General features: G+C 38.7%; 1 protein-coding gene across 1 annotated transcript; it reads right to left on the bottom strand.

Annotated features, from left to right (window-relative positions):
- Positions 1–3,347: 3,347 nt before the first annotated feature.
- Positions 3,348–19,693, bottom strand: LOC117248959 (rho GTPase-activating protein 8-like). Its single transcript, XM_033614215.2, has 13 exons — positions 19,570–19,693; positions 18,792–18,848; positions 14,873–15,019; positions 12,140–12,227; positions 11,884–12,015; positions 11,409–11,495; positions 11,231–11,329; positions 10,913–11,023; positions 10,710–10,783; positions 8,681–8,758; positions 8,142–8,270; positions 7,754–7,857; positions 3,348–4,188 (listed from the first exon to the last, which is right to left on the bottom strand). Exons 2-13 carry the CDS (start codon positions 18,829–18,831, stop codon positions 3,991–3,993), a joined length of 1,287 nt encoding a protein of 428 aa, XP_033470106.1. The 5' UTR covers positions 18,832–18,848; positions 19,570–19,693; the 3' UTR covers positions 3,348–3,990.
- Positions 19,694–20,323: the final 630 nt, after the last annotated feature.

Below are 20,323 nucleotides of genomic sequence, written 5' to 3'. Positions count from 1 at the left end.
TCATAGTATAGTGTGTATTCCAAAATATCATAGCAATGTCATAGTATAGTATGTTGTCCAAATTGTGATAAAAATGTCATAGTATAGTGTGTATTCCAAAATATCATAACAATGTCATAGTATAGTGTGTATTCCAAAATATCATAGCAATGTCATAGTATAGTATGTTGTCCAAATTGTGATAAAAATGTCATAGTATAGTGTGTATTCCAAAATATCATAACAATGTCATAGTATAGTGTGTATTCCAAAATATCATAGCAATGTCATAGTATAGTATGTTGTCCAAATTGTGATAAAAATGTCATAGTATAGTGTGTATTCCAAAATATCATAACAATGTCATAGTATAGTGTGTCGTCCAAATTGTGATAAAAATGTCATAGTATAGTGTATATTCCAAAATATCATAACAATGTCATAGTATAGTGTGTATTCCAAAATATCATAGCAATGTCACAGTATAGTATGTCGTCCAAATTGTGATAAAAATGTCATAGTATAGTGTGTATTCCAAAATATCATAACAAAGTCATAGTATAGTGTGTCGTCCAAATTGTGATAAAAATGTCATAGTATAGTGTGTATTCCAAAATATCATAGCAATGTCATAGTATAGTATGTTGTCCAAATTGTGATAAAAATGTCATAGTATAGTGTGTATTCCAAAATATCATAACAATGTCATAGTATAGTGTGTCGTCCAAATTGTGATAAAAATGTCATAGTATAGTGTATATTCCAAAATATCATAACAATGTCATAGTATAGTGTGTATTCCAAAATATCATAGCAATGTCACAGTATAGTATGTCGTCCAAATTGTGATAAAAATGTCATAGTATAGTGTGTATTCCAAAATATCATAACAAAGTCATAGTATAGTGTGTCGTCCAAATTGTGATAACAATGTCATAGTATAGTATGTCGTCCAAATTGTGATAAAAATGTCATAGTATAGTGTGTATTCCAAAATATCATAACAATGTCATAGTATAGTGTGTATTCCAAAATATCATAGCAATGTCATAGTATAGTATGTTGTCCAAATTGTGATAAAAATGTCATAGTATAGTGTGTATTCCAAAATATCATAACAATGTCATAGTATAGTGTGTCGTCCAAATTGTGATAAAAATGTCATAGTATAGTGTATATTCCAAAATATCATAACAATGTCATAGTATAGTGTGTATTCCAAAATATCATAGCAATGTCACAGTATAGTATGTCGTCCAAATTGTGATAAAAATGTCATAGTATAGTGTGTATTCCAAAATATCATAACAAAGTCATAGTATAGTGTGTCGTCCAAATTGTGATAAAAATGTCATAGTATAGTGTGTATTCCAAAATATCATAACAATGTCATAGTATAGTGTGTCGTCCAAATTGTGATAAAAATGTCAGAGTATAGTGTGTATTCCAAAATATCATAGCAATGTCATAGTATAGTGTGTATTCCAAAATATCATAACAATGTCATAGTATAGTGTGTATTCCAAAATATCATAGCAATGTCATAGTATAGTGTATATTCCAAAATATCATAACAATGTCACAGTATAGTATGTCGTCCAAATTGTGATAAAAATGTCATAGTAAAGTATGTCGTCCACAAACCGATCAAAATGTCATAGTATAGTGTCATCAAAATGTGATAAAAACTGTATGTCGTCCATAAATTTGATTAAATAGTGGTTGTATTGTTAGTGATGAAAATGTGATAAAAACATTGTATGGTAATTAATAAAACAATCACAGTATAATATGAAAATATTATTTACATATTTACAATATAAATTATTTGCATACAAAATTTACAACCATTTATATTGCTTTTTAATTACATTTTATGACATACTTTACCATGACATCTTTATGTCATAACTTGACAAGACATGACTACGACAAGGCTTTAAGAGGTGATGTGGAAAAGTTGTCCGTCTCTCTTGGATGAATTCAAGAATATCACTTGTCTTTGCTTGAAAATATGTTTATTAACACACAGATATAAGGAAAGCACTCTTGGCACAAGACATACATGGACACATACATGACAAAGTTAAACATACATTCGCTCAGCTTCAGTATTTTCCAGGTCATACACACTCGCGGCACCAGTGAGGAGGCAAAACAATGTGTAACAAAGCACAAACAATACATTCTTTCATGTCTACTCATTTTGGTACCACATCAGAGGCTCTCACAGTCCTGATGACTGAGTGCCAGTTTAGGGAGCCAGCATTTGATCAAGCATGATACAAGAATTGTTGCACATATACAATAAAACAAACTATCTATTCCCTCTCATGTTCACATTAAACTTAGCTGTTGCTAGGTAACAGCACCAGCATTTACAGCAGAGAATAATCCCTGCGACACTCGCAAGTTGCCACAAGTTGCCTGCAACCAGTCGCTTTCTACAAGTTGTCATCCCTAAGCTGGCAGAGGGAGGGCCAAGTAGTGTATTAAATGTAAGCTACTGGATGTTGAGGTACTGAGATGTGCCGCAGATGATTAAAACATAATGCATGCATTTCATCTTGCCTTCAGGGGCACAGATTTTTTTTGAGGGCTACCATTGGCCTGCAGGCTGCACTTTGAGAAACAATGATGTGGTACATTTTCTAAAAGCACAGTGGAGACTGTTTATGGATAAAACAACCACATAAAAAAGTTTAATTTTAATTAATCTCGTGAATTAAAAGTTGAACTAGGAAAGTGCACTAAGTGGAGAGCAGATCTTTGTCAGACGGCCGCCGCAGCTGATTGCAGCTATTCTACACAACAGACACTGTATGTGAAATATAGATACAATATAATTATGAGGATGAAAGTATTTTTTAAAAACTAAAACAGCCACAAGTATCTGATCCATATTGTTCATAACTGGATTTTTAACTTTGTCTGTAGGATGTAGTTTACAAAATGGTTCAGGCAAAACATTTTGCTTTTGACAAGCTCCCGGTGTGGTAGGACACCATGCAGTGGACAGAACAAAGCCTGGGCAGCCTGAACGAACCGCAGCTGCAACTGGTGGAACTGCCCCTTCAAAAAACTGACACTCATCTTGTATCGTGCCTAACTTTAGTGGACCATAACATATCCGGCATGACATTAATCTGCAGATGCTCCAAATCAAAATAAGACCAATTATTTCTATGATGTCAGTTTTTGAGCCGTGACAAAGGCCAAAAATGTCGCCAGCAACACATGGTAAGGCTTGTTGTTTTTAGCCAAGCTAATTTTCAGGAAAACCTGTTTCCTGTACAGACCGGTTAAAAGCAGTGAAGACTCAGTAGTTAGTGACGGCATGAAACGGTAAACAAACAGCTGTTTCAACAATTGGAGAGGTCCTTGAACATACAGTCATAAATGTGCACACATAATATTAGGCTGACTGGTCTAGTAGTTCGTGAGATTAGCTGCAGGTGGACAGACACACACACACTCAGATATTTGACCAAACAAATCAATGTTCTCATGTTACTGATGCAAATTCTTGGAAATCAGATAAATCGGTCCTGCTCATCGGCCACATTATAAATACTGAGAGGAGCAAGACTTCAGTAGAAAAAGAATTAAAGCCGACAGATCTAAACTGTCTTACAGTAGATATAAAACTAGTGTCTAAAGTGACAGACAGTGGCGCTAGAGGAAAACTGTGTCCAAAACAGAGTGCAGAGTGAAGGTTAATCCACAGGGAAATTCCACTTTTAGATTTTTTTCCATGCGTAGAAATTGAGATTTTGTCCAGATGATGGGGTCAGAGGAACGTCAGAACCTTCAGGAATCCTCCACTGAGGACGATCAATATCCACAGCTGGTCAGTATTTACTGCTTATTTCATGTCTGTGGTTCAGACCCAAGAGATGTGCAATTCGATTAACCAGCAAAAATGAAGAAGTAGTATTAAAAAATAAAATAAAAACAAAGTTCTGCAGGATGCGTGTCGTCTGGAGCCAGGTGTTGTGCTGATCTGCAGGTTCAGGGTATTACCTGAGCAGCTGGGCAGCGGGAGCCGAACACGGTGTGGAAATGTTCGATGAGGATCTCTGTGAAAATGTTGATGGGCGTCAGAGCGGTCAGAGAGATCGAACCGTGACGAGGCCAAACCAGGTTCACCCCAAACACACAGGCCAGATTAGACGCACTCATCTTGTTCACGATGCTCTCCTGAGACACCTGAGGGTCACAATCAACAGAGGGGTTTGTGATTTCATCATCAATTAACATGTCAACAGAGAATACATTTAAAACATACGATATACAGAACAGGGAAGGACACTGTGACAACAACAAAGAAAACAACATTAAAAGAAGACCTGAGTACTATGAAGCAGGATTTGGAGTTAGCACGTTCACTCTGGGTTTTCAGTACTACAAAGCTGCTTCACATTTTAACGAGATAAATCACCACGGTAACTTATTCTTAACAGGTTAACTTGAGCCTCTGACCAATCAGATCACTGAAGAAAAAATATCCTTGGACAAAGGTCCAGAGTCTCAGGTAAACAAAAGAGTCGTCTATATATTGTTATAGGTCAGTAGAATCATTTCATTGTTTCCACTTGTTTTAAATCAGAGCTTCTAACAAACAGATGGTTTACACACTAAACACATTATTTTAGCAGGATTTCAACTGATACAAAGTTTATTTTAGTCGCTTAGTGTTGATATTTTACACTCTGATTCATCCTGCAGCTCAGACTAACATGAGACACCTGTGTGATGAGAACTAGGATAAAACAGATGATATTATATTAGTAAAATAATCCACAGACTGTTAATCAGCTCCTGTTATTATAAATGACACATTTGGGTCAGACAGACCTCATCAGTCATTAACTACTTTTCCAGTCTTTATTCGGACGAGTTTAACGTGGAGACGTGGGGTAAAGTAATTATTACCAGGGATTTTAGTCCCGTGCGAACGCACCATGTCTGTAATCATTACGGATAATGTCAGTAAAAAATAGGGCCCGACCGATATGGATTTTTTGGGGCCGATGCCGATTCCGATATTATGGAATAAAAAAAAAAATCAGATAACCGATAAATTAGCCGATTAAATTTTTACGTTTTTCAATTTAAACCCCCCGAAATACCTGCTTTTGATGGCTTAAATATAGTTCAAACACTCGTTACAAAGACATAAATTGAAGGAAGAACATTTTACAAGCAGCATATGAACAATTTGAACACAAAATAAATCAGAAATATGATGCGCAAAAAGGCAGTAAACCTCTGGGAAATAAAATAATCATGCAAAGTCTATATGAATTAAGACATTCACATGTATGTTCACAGTACCAGAGTTCTTCTTATGATTGCCAATTTAACAGAGGTAGGTTATAGTGCAAAAAGTAACACAAGAACATAATTTCTAAGTCAAACACCATATTCCCTTCATTTTATTAGTGATGAAAATATAAGTGTTAACATCGGCGTCAATCGGCCCACTTTTGGCTGATTGCAGATTATTCTCTAATGGCTATAATCGGCCGATTAAATCAGTCGGGCCCTAGTAAAAATTACGGCGACTTTTACCTTCTCTAAAACGATCCGTAGAAAACACCTCGGGTAATATTAATCCCGTGCGAACGCGATCCTCTGTAAAAATGTACGTAAATATTTTGTCACGTCCTGTTTACAACCATTTTTTCGATGATGGAGGCGCTTGAAGAAGCATTCGGTGTTGTCAGCAGTCGTGATAGCGAACATTCTGCTAATGATCGTATAGCCCTATGTGGGAGTTGTGTACACACAATCCTGATCATGGGCAGTACTTCATATTGGGATAACCATTAATTATTATTATCCTTCAGCTGATACTTACAGGAAGCAACGTAGCACACACATGCCGACAGGGAGGTGACGCCAGGGCGCAAACCGAGTTCCCACTCCCATCTCTGGTAGAATTACAGAGATTTCTTGTCCCGTGCGAATCAGACATTTATATTACAGACATCCTGTGGTGAACTGACATTAGTCCACACCCCTGTGTAAAACTAATACAAACCAGCTTTGTAGTACCACACAGCCAATGTGACGGGTTAGTCAAACCAGATAATGAAAAGATATGGTGTGTATGTTGAACTGAATTTAATGTCTTTAAAGACCTTTACAAGATGAAAATGTCATCTTTTTTCTTATTCAAACATCTCAAGTACATATAAAAGGTAAACAGTAATGATTTTGTTAATCTACATTTTGCCTAAAGGTCAGAGAGTAAAAAGAAAGTATTAGGTTGAATGGAAGGTTTAAAGATTTGTGACAACAGAAATGTCGACTCATTTTAACAAAAAGAAATTGAAAGTAACCCGAAAAGATGCAGAAAAATTGGTCCACGCTTTTGTTACCTCTAGGCTGGATTACTGTAACTCTCTATTATCAGGTAGCTCTAGTAAGTCCTTAAAAACTCTCCAGCTAATTCAGAATGCAGCAGCACGTGTACTAACAGGAACTAAGAAACGAGATCATATTTCTCCTGTTTTAGCTTCTCTGCACTGGCTCCCTGTAAAATCCAGAATTTAAAATCCTACTGTTAACTTATAAAGCTCTAAATGGTCAAGCTCCGTCATATCTTAGAGAGCTCATAGTGCCATATTATCCCACCAGAACACTGCGCTCTGAGAACGCAGGGTTACTCGTGGTCCCTAAAGTCTCCAAAAGTAGATCAGGAGCCAGAGCCTTCAGCTATCAGGCTCCTCTCCTGTGGAATCATCTTCCTGTTACGGTCCTGGAGGCAGACATCGTCTCCACATTTAAGACTAGACTTAAGATTTTCCTCTTTGATAAAGCTTATAGTTAGGGCTGGCTCAGGCTTGCCCTGTACCAGCCCTAACCCTCCTCAGTTGCTCTTCCTGAGGTTTCTACTGTTTTTTTTCCCCGTTAAAGGGTTTTTTTTGGGGAGTTTTTCCTTATCCGCTGTGAGGGTCTTAAGGACAGAGGGATGTCGTATGCTGTAAAGCCTGTGAGGCAAATTGTGATTTGTGATATTGGGCTTTATAAATAAAATTGATTGAATTAATTGAAATTGAAAGAGAGATAAATCAGATAATATGTTTGTGGTAATTAAGACCTCACAAATTCAAATTTAAGACTCTTTAATGGAATTTAAGGACTTATATTTATATTAAAAAATTATTTTCAGACATTTTAAGACTTTAAGGATCTGCAGACGCTGTTATATCATCAGTGAAGAAAAAATATGCCTTAATTAATTATTTTTGTAGCCCTGCTCTATTTTATTGAATTTTATTTAAAAATCTTTCCTTTTATTGTTTAAATTGTATTTGTGTTTCTTCACTGCCATGTTTATGTAAACAGTTTTTTTATGTATAAAAGATGCTAAACAAAGTTTATTATTGTTTTTAATATGAGAAGTAGTTCTATACTCTCCTGTCAGTTCTGGCACATGAACAGTTTCCACAAACTGTGCTGTTAAGGACAGACTCATTATTTTAAAGGTAAATCTGAAAGTGTTTTTCTGTGTTTATTATTTATATTTTGTTACTTCTCACTGTCGCAACGTTTCTTACCCTATAAGTCTGCATCTATTGTTTCCCTGTCTCTTAACATTTACTGTAATTACACCACTTTACTCTAAATATAATCCACGGCCTCTTTCCTTTCTTTCTCTCCCTGTCGTACTCTCAGTTTTTGTTTTTTCTCTGCAGTATGAATGTAACTGATGAGGCTTTATGATGTGATCACATTAGTATTTGTCCAAGAGCAGAGCACTCACCGTGTGGAGGAAACTCAGCAGGTACTTTGCTACGATGAAATGATGTTCAGGAAGACTTTCCACCATCTGTTTACACCTGCTGACCCGCAGACTGCTCTCCACATCTGACCAACAGAAAACACACCACTGACAACATTTTCTACAGACATCAACACACACTTCCTGTCCTGCAGAGACACTTTTGTTTTTCAGGCTCGTTTTCAGAAATCCATCAAATAAACATGTTTTATGTGATCAAGCTTTGATGGATTCTGTTTCATTCATTTTGACAAAGTCCCAGATTTCCTAACGTTTCCTAATGGAAATGTCTCAATCCTCCTATCATTACCCTCATCATCTCCTCCTCCTCCTCTCCACCATTCCTCTGTCCTCCCCCATGTTTACTCACTGAGGAGGTCCTGGACCTGGCTGTAGAGTCTGAAGGTGAGCAGCGGCTCAGGCAGCTCCCTGAGAAACGTCTTCAGGATCACAGCAGGAACATGGACGTCTCCAAACTCATTAAAGTTCACTGGTTTCCCTGGAGACGTTCAAATAAAACAAATGATCTTCATTAACACATTTAATCAACACAGGCCTCAGCAGGAAGATGTCACACAGATTTAACTATGATAGATAATTAATTCATAAGAGTTGGGCTCAGTCTAAAATAAAACAAAATCTACAATCTGCTGATTCGATGACGATATGTCAGTAAAACTGTAACTGGTCCAGGAAGAACGGATGTTTTATTTGGCTCTTGGATCTCCAGTTGATCCTTGTGTGTGTGTGTGTCGGCTGGACGAGCACCTGTCAGTGAGACTAAAGTCTAATGAAGTCGACTAAAACAGACTCAATCTGCAGTCTGATGGTATCTGAGCCTCAGCACAAACACACATATTGATCTCCACCTTCCTGGTACTGAGAGATAAAAAGGCAGAGCCCACTCACCCAGGTTATAGAGTTTCTGAACGTCCTTGATGAGCTGAACTCGAGCCGAGCGTCTGAAGATCCCCTCAGTCCTCAGACCTCAGACAGACACACAGAGAAATCTTAATAAAACATTGTGTGAGGACAGATTTCAAGTTTCTTGTGACTCCCCATGATCTGTATTTAACATAGATTTGTCATGTCTTCTGTATTTTCTTGGAGAATTTGGGGAGTTTTTGCAAATAGTTTAGGCTCTAGATACTTTTTTTCATTTCATGTGTTTAAATTTGACTACTTTTAATCCAACAAAATTATAAATAGATACAACTAATGTTAAATCATCTGTGAAAACATTGATGCTTCACACACAGAAGATCTACACAATCAGCACGGTTTCAAGATTAGAGTCACCAATTCAGTATCTGACCAAATGTCTCCCCTTCTGTTCCTGAGATATAACGTTGAATAATGGCCAGGAAAGTGTCTCCTGCTGAACATTATGATGTCACAGTGAAGTTGACCTTTGACCTTTTGGATATAAAATGCCACCACTTCATTATTTTATCCTGTTAGACATGTGTGTGAACTCTTGTCAGAGTAAGCGTATGAATTCTTTAGTTATGGCCCAAATCATATTTTGTGAGGTCACAGTCACCTTGACCTTTGACCACAAAATTCTAGTCAGTTTATTCTTAAGTCCAAGTGGACGTTTGTGTCAAATTTAAAAAGATTCCTTCAAGGCGTTCTTGACATATTCCGTTCACAAAAATGAGACAGACAAGGTCACAGTGGCCTTGACCTCTGACAGGGGTTAAAGCAAGAAAAAATTTTGTGCCTGAAATGTGGAGCACGGAAGATTTGTGTGCCTGAAATCTGAAATCTTTTCCGGAGCGGGGGGCTTGGTGTTGCGGTCACAAAATGAAGAAATAGAAATGTATGTGTTGCAAGGGAACATGTTTATTATCAAAACGAACAAAAAGATTATAGCTTTAGTAGTTACTTTTCAGATTAAACTTTTATAGCATAATGAGTTTATAAATAAAGATTAAACTTTCAGTGGCGACCAGACTTTTCGACTTATAGCTCCTGCATCTCTTTTTTGCCTTGGTGCTATTTATTATTAGAAGCTAAATTATTTAGGCTGTTTGCAAAATTGTATCGCGCTTGATGTGAATTAAACGGGCAGTTACGTCGAAATTTCGCCTCTGGGCAAGCATGTCATCATTGAAATGGATCATATAACGTTGTGGTGGTGACTTTAAAACTTCAGCATAGAGGATTTTTATTGCAATTTTCATTTCTGTCCGGTTTCTGTTACCTTACCTTCAAAATTACCGCTGGCTTACCGGAGCCTCTCCCGCAGCCCACTCCGTCTGTGCTCTGTGTCTCAATGTGACATGATGTGAAAGCATGCACAAGCGTCAGTGTTGATTGGCTATCACTTGTGCCGTGTAACCAATCAGAGGGGGCTGTAGGCAGGACATTGTTACAAAGCCCAGTGCAGTGGGGACTGCAGGCAGGGAGGGAGACGGCTGTATCAGAGCCAAAGGAGCGAGTTTTAAAATACATTTATTTGATCAGTTATTGATGAAAAAACGTCCGATGCCGATTATGGTAAACGGTAGGTTGTGTTCACTCGCACACTGTGCGCCTAAATCATTTTCCTGGATCGCACATGTATGTATTTTTAGGGGCAAATGCGAGTGAAGTGCTCGCACTGCAGAGCACTTCTGCCCGTGCCGGACAGAAACTTTGCCACGCCGGCGCTGTGCCGGAGAACTTTAACCCCTGCTCTGACCACCAAAAACTCATCAGTTCATCATTGAGTCCAAGTGGACGTTTGTGCCAAAACGTCCATCACAGTTTCCCGTGGACAAAGTGGACATTTCAAAATGTCTGGTTTTGCTCAACAAACGTTTCAACTTCCAAAATATTAAATTTGATTTGATATAAAATAAACAAAAGCAGAACATCTGATTTAACCTGAGCTCAGCTTTTAAAAGATCAGTTTACCAATAATCTTAGTCATTATCATGAGGTCATGACTCACCTTTCTCCTTCAGGTAGGTGACAGTCTGAGAGATCACAGGTGGGATCAGCGCCTCCCTGTTCTTCTCTCTGATGCTGAAAAAAAACAAACAAACAAAAAAAAAAAACAGGTTTCATTCATCGTTACACTCAAACGATTCACCGTCAGAGGAACAAACTGTGATACTTTATTAAGAGTTTGGTCCATCAGTAAAAGACACTCACTACTGCAGACTGACTCCAAACTGCTGTGTGGGCAGAGGGGGTCGAGGTGGGGGGGTCTTCACTGAGGGAGGGGGTCCGCCTTTTTGAGCAGCTCGTAACTTCTCATCGTGTCTGAAAGAGACGACACAAGAACAACTGATGATTTACGTTCAATGTGACTGAACAATTTAGGGCACATAAAAACAATTCATTTAGATATTAGAGGTTTTTCTTTCAATTTAATGACTGAATTCATCTGATTTGAATAAACACAATGAAGAAGAAGTCTATGAGTAATATGATATATCCATTTAGTGAATGGAGAAGAGAGACAAGTACCTGAGCACATCAGGAGGGATGATGAGCTGCTCGTAGTTCAGGTGTTCTCTGAGTTCAGCCAGGTAGTTCACGTACGTCAGCTTCTTCCCAAACTTGTGACTAAAGAAGGAACATAAAGAAACTTTAATGTGACTGACGACGGTTTGACTTCCAGCAGGTGAGTCTGACGTGTTTTTACCTGATCAGAGGTTTGAAAAGGTTCCAGACGATTCTGATGAAGTTTGTCGGATGAACAACGTACAGAGTTTTCATGTTCTTCTTATATCTGTTAAAAAAAATAAACAAACAAGGGTCATCAGATGGAAATTTAATATAAAACCACAATTTTTTCCACATTATTTTTTGTTGATGAAAGTTTCACAACTTTCACACTTTTAAAATAAATAAACCAACAACATTCCCTGGTGTGCACATGTCAACACGAGTGAGTGAATCTCTGATTTTAATATGTGAAAACTTTTAAGATAAACTGTAAAATTGTTGCTGAAAATGAACTCTTTTTAAAATAGTGTTTGGATTTATTCATGTTTGTAAAATTTTGTGACTTTTTGCAAAAAAATATTTAAAAAACAAACAAACATTTTCTACATAATGCAGAAATTAAAACAAAACAAAATCACGGTCGTGTCTGGACTGACACTGAGGTGACGTACTTCCTGTCAAACTCGCTGTAAGCTTCTCGTAACCATTTCAGAGACGGCTTGTTGCTGCTCCTCAGACCATGATGGAAGTAAACCAGGATGTAGTCCATCTCTACATACTGGTCCAACGTGAACTTCAGATACCTGCAGCGGGTAATAAAGGGACAGTTGACTGACTGGTGGTCTGCAGAGGGTTTTCATCAGGGTGTGTTTCAGTCGACTTGCGTCATGTGTCAGCTGTGTGAGAGAGGATTTAAACTGGACGTACTCCAGCAGGCGGCGGTGGTCCAGCTGGTGTGATGGAGGTAAACAGCAGCTGCTGAAGGTGATCAACTTCCTGCCGTACTTATCGTCACCTGCATGGAAACAGACGAGTTTGGGTGACAGGCCTCTTCCACCTCTGGTTGTTGTGCTGATACATCTTCTCTCTTTAAAAGGTTTAACATGTAATGCCTGGCCACATGCTCCAAACTAATGGGAGGCAGCATTTCACCTCCTTCCAACCCTCATCCTGTCTCTTTACAGTTGGTCTACTATATCATCTTTAGGTTATGCCTTTATTTTGAAATTCTGTCTCATCGTCAAAGAGCAGTGGGCAGATGACAAGCAGACAAGAGGCAGACGATGAGTATAATGTTACTTAGTCAGGAATAAATCAGCAGTGTGGAAATTCATTCTATTATGGAGGAAATGCGGGTCAACGGATAGCACATAGCTCATGCAAACAACACTGTTATTAGATAAAATAGACGCACCTGCCGCAACAGGCTGTGTTCAACAATGTTCAGTTGATAAAATGTGCATGCAGGCTGAAACTCAACCGTGCTGTTTTGTCAGGAGATGCAGTGACGTAAACCAACGATGAGTAAGAAAAATAATAACGTTACATGTTATTTATTAAATATAAATAGGGGAAAAAAGTAGTGCTGCATGATTAATCTAATCGCAATCGCGATGTCAGCCTGTGTGATTACATAACCACATAAAAGGCTGCAGTTTGCGATTTAATGTATATAAATGTTAACGTGTGTGCCTGTGAACGTGACTGCATCTCCTGTAGTGTGTGGAGTTTGTTGACATCACGCCCACAAGCTATCCTGGTGTGTGCAGCACATATGGTCAGGTGACCACCCGGCGTGCAGCAGTGAGCAAAACTGACGCAGAAGAAGAGCATGAGCACGACCATGAGCAGGCTGAGTTGGTGGTGAAAAAAACAAAACGTCTATTATATGGCAATACTTTGGATTCAGGTACGGCGACGTTGAACAGACGCGCTGTGTAAAAGTTTCAAAGTTAAAGTCGCCACGTCCCGCGGCAACACGACCAATCTATATCAGCACTACGCTTTACAAAGAATGCATGCGAGAGAAAGCCAAGGCAAGTAACGTTAAAGACAACAAGACAACTGAAAGCCGCCAGAGCCTCATAAAACAACAACAAAGCACAGTTACGCAAACATTTGTAACATATGACAAGACCTCAAAGAGACACAGTGAAATCACAGACTCCATAACAAACTATATAATAACAAATGAAGAACAGCCCACTTCACATGCTGCTGTGTTGTGCTACGGCCTATTCACGTGCTCGAATTTGTCATTTACATGACAACGCCTGAAGGCAACACAGGCTCCGCTCCAACTGAATGTGTGTACAGTGCCGTGCTGCAGTGTGTTTGACTGTACTCAGTCTGTTGATGGTCATTTACACACTCTCCATAACAATAACTATGTCAGGTCAGGTCAGTGCCCCCCCCGATATAATGTAGGGAAACACTGAATCAAGAAAGAAGACTAATGATATCATTTATTTATTATATTGTAATTGCAATCGCACATTGCTATACTGTCCACCAAAATCGCAATTGCACATTTTTATCAAATCGTGCAACACTAGAAAAAAGTCAACTAATTGTAGGGTAGTTTATGCAGTGTATAAGTCCTTAAGCTAACATTAGCCATGTTTCCATCAGCCTGTTTAGATGCGCATCTAGAAGTATTGCATCGGAAAATTATGATGGAAACGCCAAAATTCGAATTAAAATCCCCTGATTCGCACAAACTAAAATACGCTCACTTTAGCCGGGTTTTGGTTGATTCGAAAAAATGCTGATTCGCGAAACAGGGGATGGAAACAGTTATGTTCGAATTAAGTCTGACATAGCGCACCTCTCTCCATGGTGATATCCACACTCCAGGTCGGGAAGGCGGTAATGCATTTACAAGCTGGTTGCCAACTGCCAGAAAATGTAGAAGAAGAATGCGAGACTTGTTTTGTTTCCGGTTCTGTGGAAAACTTGCGCGAGTTCGTAGTTTTCACCAAAGTCCGTACATTTAATGGAAACACACAGGATTCGTATTTCTTTTAATGCGCATTTCCCAATGATTCCAATCACTTTTGGATGGAAACATAGCTATAGTGTGACGAGCAAAAAACAATTGTTTTGTCTCTGACAGTTATTACTGAGCTGAATTTGATACTTATGTTGAATGATCTTGTTGTTAATCCATGTTTTATGGCTGTCAGTTACAGCAAACTTTACTGCTCTTATTATTTATGTGTTGTTTTTATCTAGAAAAGAAAAGGGTGGAGGCTTCTGCTGTAACAGACTGTGTTAAATCAACATGTCTCACATCGACTGCAAATATCCTATCATTGTCCAAAGAATCAATGTCATATCGTATCGTGATGAAACTGGTGATTTACACCTCTATTATGCAGATGTGGTGGTGCTAGCGTAAACAGCAGAGTGCATCAGGAAAGGCGCTGCCAAACTACAGAGGAAGGACAGAGCTGTCTGTTTTGGACTGCAGCAAAGCGGGGCCAGTACAGTGTTTCCACTGATAACATCATTGCCACCACAACAAAGTAATCACTACAGAAGACAAAACTGCTTCTGACTGCCATTCAATAATAGTGTTGGGTCACCAGTTGGAGTTTATAAACAAAATACACATTTAAATTTACAATTAAAAAGGGGGACATGTTTGTGAAAACTGACCGGAGACCTGGATGATGCCGTGTCGAGCCACATCGTAATACGGGTGAGAAGGATCAGGACTAAGATTGTTGCTGGGAGGAACTGATGGACCGTCTGTGACACACTTCTGATCCTCCTCATTCTCCTCCTCTTCCTCCTTCTGAAGCTCTGTCACAAGCAAGGGAAAAACATGAGTAGACAACATAAATTATGTCTAACATGTACAGTATTCAAAGGGAAATCCCCGTCTAAAACACACCTATCTAAAGACATTATGACTCAAGCTCAATCACTGATTCCCACTCTACACCACCTACCACTTTCTGAATTATTTCCTTATCTGCTCCGTCTTGCTGTTCCTGAAAACACAGATTAGCCAGAGGCCCGGGTGGAAAACTGCCATCGTGATTTGTTTTCTGCTGTGGATGTTTATTCTGTCGCGCCGAGGGAAGTTTTTTTTATAAACACACTGATAACAGAGAGGAAATGATCTGCTCAGAGTGACCTGACAAAAGGCTCAATTTAGTTCAGAGACGCAGGAAGTGGAGAAAAAAACTCTCTGGTGACTTCATTCACAGTGAAACAGCAGAAACTACACACTGAAATCTCTGGTGTTCATATACGTGTAAAAAAACTGAATAAAATGCTGCTTTACTTTGGAGTCAAGCTTCAAAAACATCATAACATGGACAACAAACGATTAATTAAGACAATCCTTACTCAAAGACTAAAAGTAATGTTCATTTTTTTTGTTCAAACTATTTAGAGAGATGTTAAAAACTCTAAACTCTACTAAAATCCCAGAAACAGAACAAGACATCGATGTGATACAAATGCATTTACACAACAAGGGCAAGTATTTTATACAAAGCCAGTTCAACATACCTGGCATATCTTTTGCTTATCCAGCTTCACTGATGCTAACATGAGCATCTCAATAACTGGTATCACAAAGCTGGTTATCAACTAATTCTGGTGAAACTGGGTTTTCCTATGCAGTGTGTTCGTGTGAAAGAGGCGGGGTTGTTCATTGGAAGTGACATCGTCAGAGTCATGAATGAAGTTTACAGATTACATGCAGAGATGCTCTATTTTAGTGACAGTAAGAAGTCATGTTCATTTGAGTAAAATGTAAATGATGGCGTATAATCTTACAAAAAATAAGTCATTTATTACAAATAGGCCAAGGCTTAAAACATGTGTAGGTACCATTATGACTCGAGTATAGAGCAGGGATGGGAATTGATAGGATTTTATTGATATCAATGCCATTATCGATTCCCTTATCGATTCCTCCTGTGAATTTTCTGTGTAGAAAAAGTAAACCTTACAGGTTTTTGGTGTCAACAACATAAATGAGTTTCTATTTCTAAACGAGAGATAAGTGCTAAGTAAGTAAGTAAGTAAACAAAATATGAAATTGGCCCACTGCTATCATCTAAAATGGGAAAAATGAAAGAATATTTGTACAGCATTTGTTTTCATCTACGTCAAATAACGTTACAGAATCTGTTAGTGTTGTCACAGTATCAAAATTGGGACCCACGGTACGATACCAGTGAAAGTATCACGGTTCTGAGTAGTATCACGAAACCACAGCAAAAATGAGGCAGATGTGCCTTTTTGTCATTTATAAAAAGATAAATCACTTTTCTATAATACATCAATGATATTTCAATGGAATAAATTACTTATTGACTTATTCATACTTCAAAAACAGCATCAATAAGTGATTAACATAGGGGGGATCAAAATAAAATAAATAAATAAAATAGAAATCAACCAGCCACCCTCCTCCCCTGACAAATAAAGAACAGTCCCTTCAGTGCGGTGAAGTTTGTGGAAATGTGAACGGCTCGTTTCTCCTCTGACACGTCACATACCTGTGTGCTGCCACGGCTCGGCTGTTCAGGTACTTTTGGGCAGTCATGACACCAAGAAGAGGAAATTATTGGACCTGGAGCCGGGCTTCTCCGTCGCCGGTAAACCGTTATCTTGCGCCGCGGAGCACTATGGCCACCATATTTGACAGGAATACGTATTCCTGTCAGTGTCTGTGACCCCCGTTCAACCCACAACTGGCAGGATTCGCCTTTCGTTTCTGCTGCTGGTTGAAATCTGTACTCACACAGCGTGCTCCTGAATGATTTATTTTGCTCGCACAAAACTATTAAGTCGCAAATGCGAGTAACGTTAAAATGCTCGCACAGTAGAGCTCTGTAGTGAAAAACAAATCACTGTAGCATTGGTGGTGTTTCCACCCTCGCATGTAATTACGGTGCTGCATAAGTTGCACGTCATGCTGTTGTGACGCGTGAATGTCATGAGTCTTTTTTGGTGAAGTGAAGCCAAGCTTTCGACCACTTCTGTCTCTCCACCATTACGTCTTCTTTGTTGTCAAACATACTGCTGACTGACGAGCGTGACGTGCGTCATCGATGTAAAGATTCGGCGTAATGAAAAGAAACGATAAGGGAATCGTTAAGCATAAAGGCTAATGATGTCGATGAATTGAACCAGTTGGAACCAGTTCTTAACAGGAACGGGTTCTCGATTCCCATCCATGTACAAACAAATCTCAAATTCTCCTTTTACGAGAATAAGTCAGATTATTGGTGGAGGTAATGATACACCAATGATGACATATTTATGAATGCAGAAATCAATTTTTGCCAATAAACAAAAACGCTACACAATGTCCCTTTAAAAAAAGCCAGAATACTCTGCTGCTTCGAGTGCGTTTTGTGTTCAGAGAGCAGCAGTTATATCCCAACAATGCACCCAATGAACGGTCCAGCTCCAAAAATTTGGATTTTTTTTTTGTGTGATCTTACTAGACAGAGGTCGGGATGTTGACAGGTTGTGTGCTGATCCTCTGAACTTAACCTTCTCCAGAGCTGTTAAGCATAAGTTACAGTGGTAATCTATCCTGCTAAAAAGTGAACCAGCTTCATAGGGCTGAATATTTACAGTTTTCCCCTGCCGAGGGACTTCCTCTGATACACTGAGTCCCTTCTTTCCTTCTCTGTCTCTCCTGATTTGCTAATATTCATGTTCTATTCTGCAAATCAATAACTCAGCTTCTGTCCTGAGGCCTTTGTGCTCTCTCATCCCACAGGTTCCCTCAGAATGCGACCACATCTGGATCAGACCCAGATTCTTTTAGTGACTTACTGCTCAGAGGGAACTCATTCAGCGGCTCCTCTGGCAGCAGCACAGCGTCTCTCCTTATCCCCTCGTTTGTCATAAACCTTTGGAGATGTAAACCTATGTGTCATATATGTGACTGTGTGATAGTTGTGGGATCATAACAGCCTGTCACAGGTTACAGCGTGATGATTAGAGGAGAAATGGCAGAGCATACAGGTCCAGGTGGGAAAAAATAAATAAATAAAAGAGAAGGAAATCACCTGTTGATTTATAAATATAGATCCCAGGGGACATTTTTGTATTTGGGAGCTATTTAAATGTGTAATTTGTGGCAGATTTTATTTAGTTGAACCATTAATATTGTAACAGAATCTGAATCTTACTCTGAGTTACTGTTGTTGTTCACAAACTAAATAAACGAGAGATCATTTCTGAAGCAAACTGTAAAACTATATCACTTATTTTGTTGCAGTTCTGTTCTCTTTTTTAGGGGCCATATTGTCCAAGTGATGTCGGGTTGATTTGATGAGGTCAGGGCTATGGCAAATTAAATAATCAATATTTTCTCTACCCTCAGATGTACATAAACTCCATGTTATACACCAGATTATTATTTTTAAAACACAAATATGTGCACTTATTGGCTATCGGCCATGAGAAGCAGGTACTTGCCGGTTATCGGCCCCAAAATCCTGCTTCGTAGCACATGCCTCAGGTCCCAACAGCCTTTTTACTTGGTTTTATAAAATAAAAATGAATAACTGAATTATTTTGTGTGTATTGCACTCACCTATTTCAGCCAGTTGCTCCAGCTCTGATGTTGACGTCATTATGATGGAGATCAAGTCTGTTCATGAAGAGAAGAAATGAAAAACAGAAATGAATCATCAGTAGGAGCCCTGATAGTTTTCACTAACAGAGATTACATCCAGAGGAAGAAATTACATCAACTAACATTAGATTTAAACCTCCAGACATAAAACAAATTTCAGTTTAGTGGTGTCACATAACTCAGTACCTTTACTCAGGTAATGTTACTGTACTTATGTTTAAATTACAGCTACAGCTTTTCTCTACTTCCACTACATGTCAGAGACAAATACTGTACTGTTACCCCACTACATTAATCTAACACAGTGTCTTTACACGGTGACATCACTACTTTTACTTCTTCCACTGCTGCTTCACTTGATGATATTTGACGCTAATTAGCGAGTTATTAAATGAGAGAATTAAAAGTTAAAGTCGACAGAGGTTAACAAACCAACCTGAACATAGAGTTTAAAGACACTATACCGCGACACAGCGGAGTTAAACACCAGCTAGCTAACACACACACACACCGCAGGAAAGTGAACCCGCTAGTTAGCATACAGGTAAAACTCTGATTAGCATCTTAGCAGCAGCAGCAGCAGCACACCTGCGCTGATTCACTGAGCCGCGTTTATCTGCTGCGCACGAGCAAAACAAACGGTTAAATGTTTTCTGTTGATCTTCACACGCTTCATGCGACGTCTGATAAAGTCTGTGAGGAGATATGAAGCAGTGTGAGACAGTCAGACACTCACCTGTGGCAGCAGATAAGCGGACATTAGGGGCTACTCCTCTTCAGCAGGTACAAAGTTGATCCAAACTTCCTCAAACTGCCGCTGGCAGGGAGGGATACTGCGCATGCTCAGTTCGAACTCCCAGAGGGAGGCTAGTGGATGACGCCATCAGATGAGTTTCCCCCCAAATATACAAATAAAACAAAAAAGAAGTACTGGAAACTTTTATTGAAGTAAACGTAGTAATACCACAGTGTAAATATACAGTAGTGCATTCAAACTAACTTGTGTTAAAGTACAAAAGTATCAAAATATAATTAAAGTAGCTCATCAAATGTAAAAGCACTCATTACGCAGAATGGTCCATTTCAGAATAATGTACATTATGTCATAGGATTATAATTACTGATGCATTCATCACTTTGTTGCAGTTGGTAAAGGTATACATATACCTTAATCTACAACAATACATTATGATTTACTGGTTAATGATATTCTGTTTTAATAACCTGAATCATAAACGTATCCATGGCTGTCAAAAATAATGTAGTGCAGCAAAAAGTGCAATATTTCCCTCTGAGATCATGAGCGGATTATTAAACAGTGGGTCCCTGAGCACAGGCATGGAAGGGGCCCCACCATGTCCCTCACACAGGAGCAATACTCACAGACTTTGCAGTGGTTTTGTGTCTCATTATGCATCTTTGTTATGTTATTTTATTGTATTTTTTGTCTCTTTGAAGCAATTCTGTGTCTGTTTTTGTCATTTTGTGTC

Source organism: Epinephelus lanceolatus, chromosome 23, assembly GCF_041903045.1.
Source record: "Epinephelus lanceolatus isolate andai-2023 chromosome 23, ASM4190304v1, whole genome shotgun sequence".
Classification (NCBI taxonomy): Eukaryota; Metazoa; Chordata; class Actinopteri; order Perciformes; family Serranidae; genus Epinephelus; species Epinephelus lanceolatus.
This window is presented reverse-complemented; position numbering and strand designations above follow the sequence as displayed.

Excerpts from the sequence above, each read along its gene's own strand:
- LOC117248959 (XM_033614215.2), bottom strand. The coding sequence starts at position 18,831 with ATGACGTCAACATCAGAGCTGGAGCAACTGGCTGAAATAG. Across the intron at positions 11,024-11,230 it reads ATCCCTCCTGATGTGCTCAG|ACACGATGAGAAGTTACGAG; the intron begins GTACTTGTCTCT and ends CGTCTCTTTCAG. Across the intron at positions 8,271-8,680 it reads TCAGAAACTCTATAACCTGG|GGAAACCAGTGAACTTTAAT; the intron begins GTGAGTGGGCTC and ends GAACGTCTCCAG.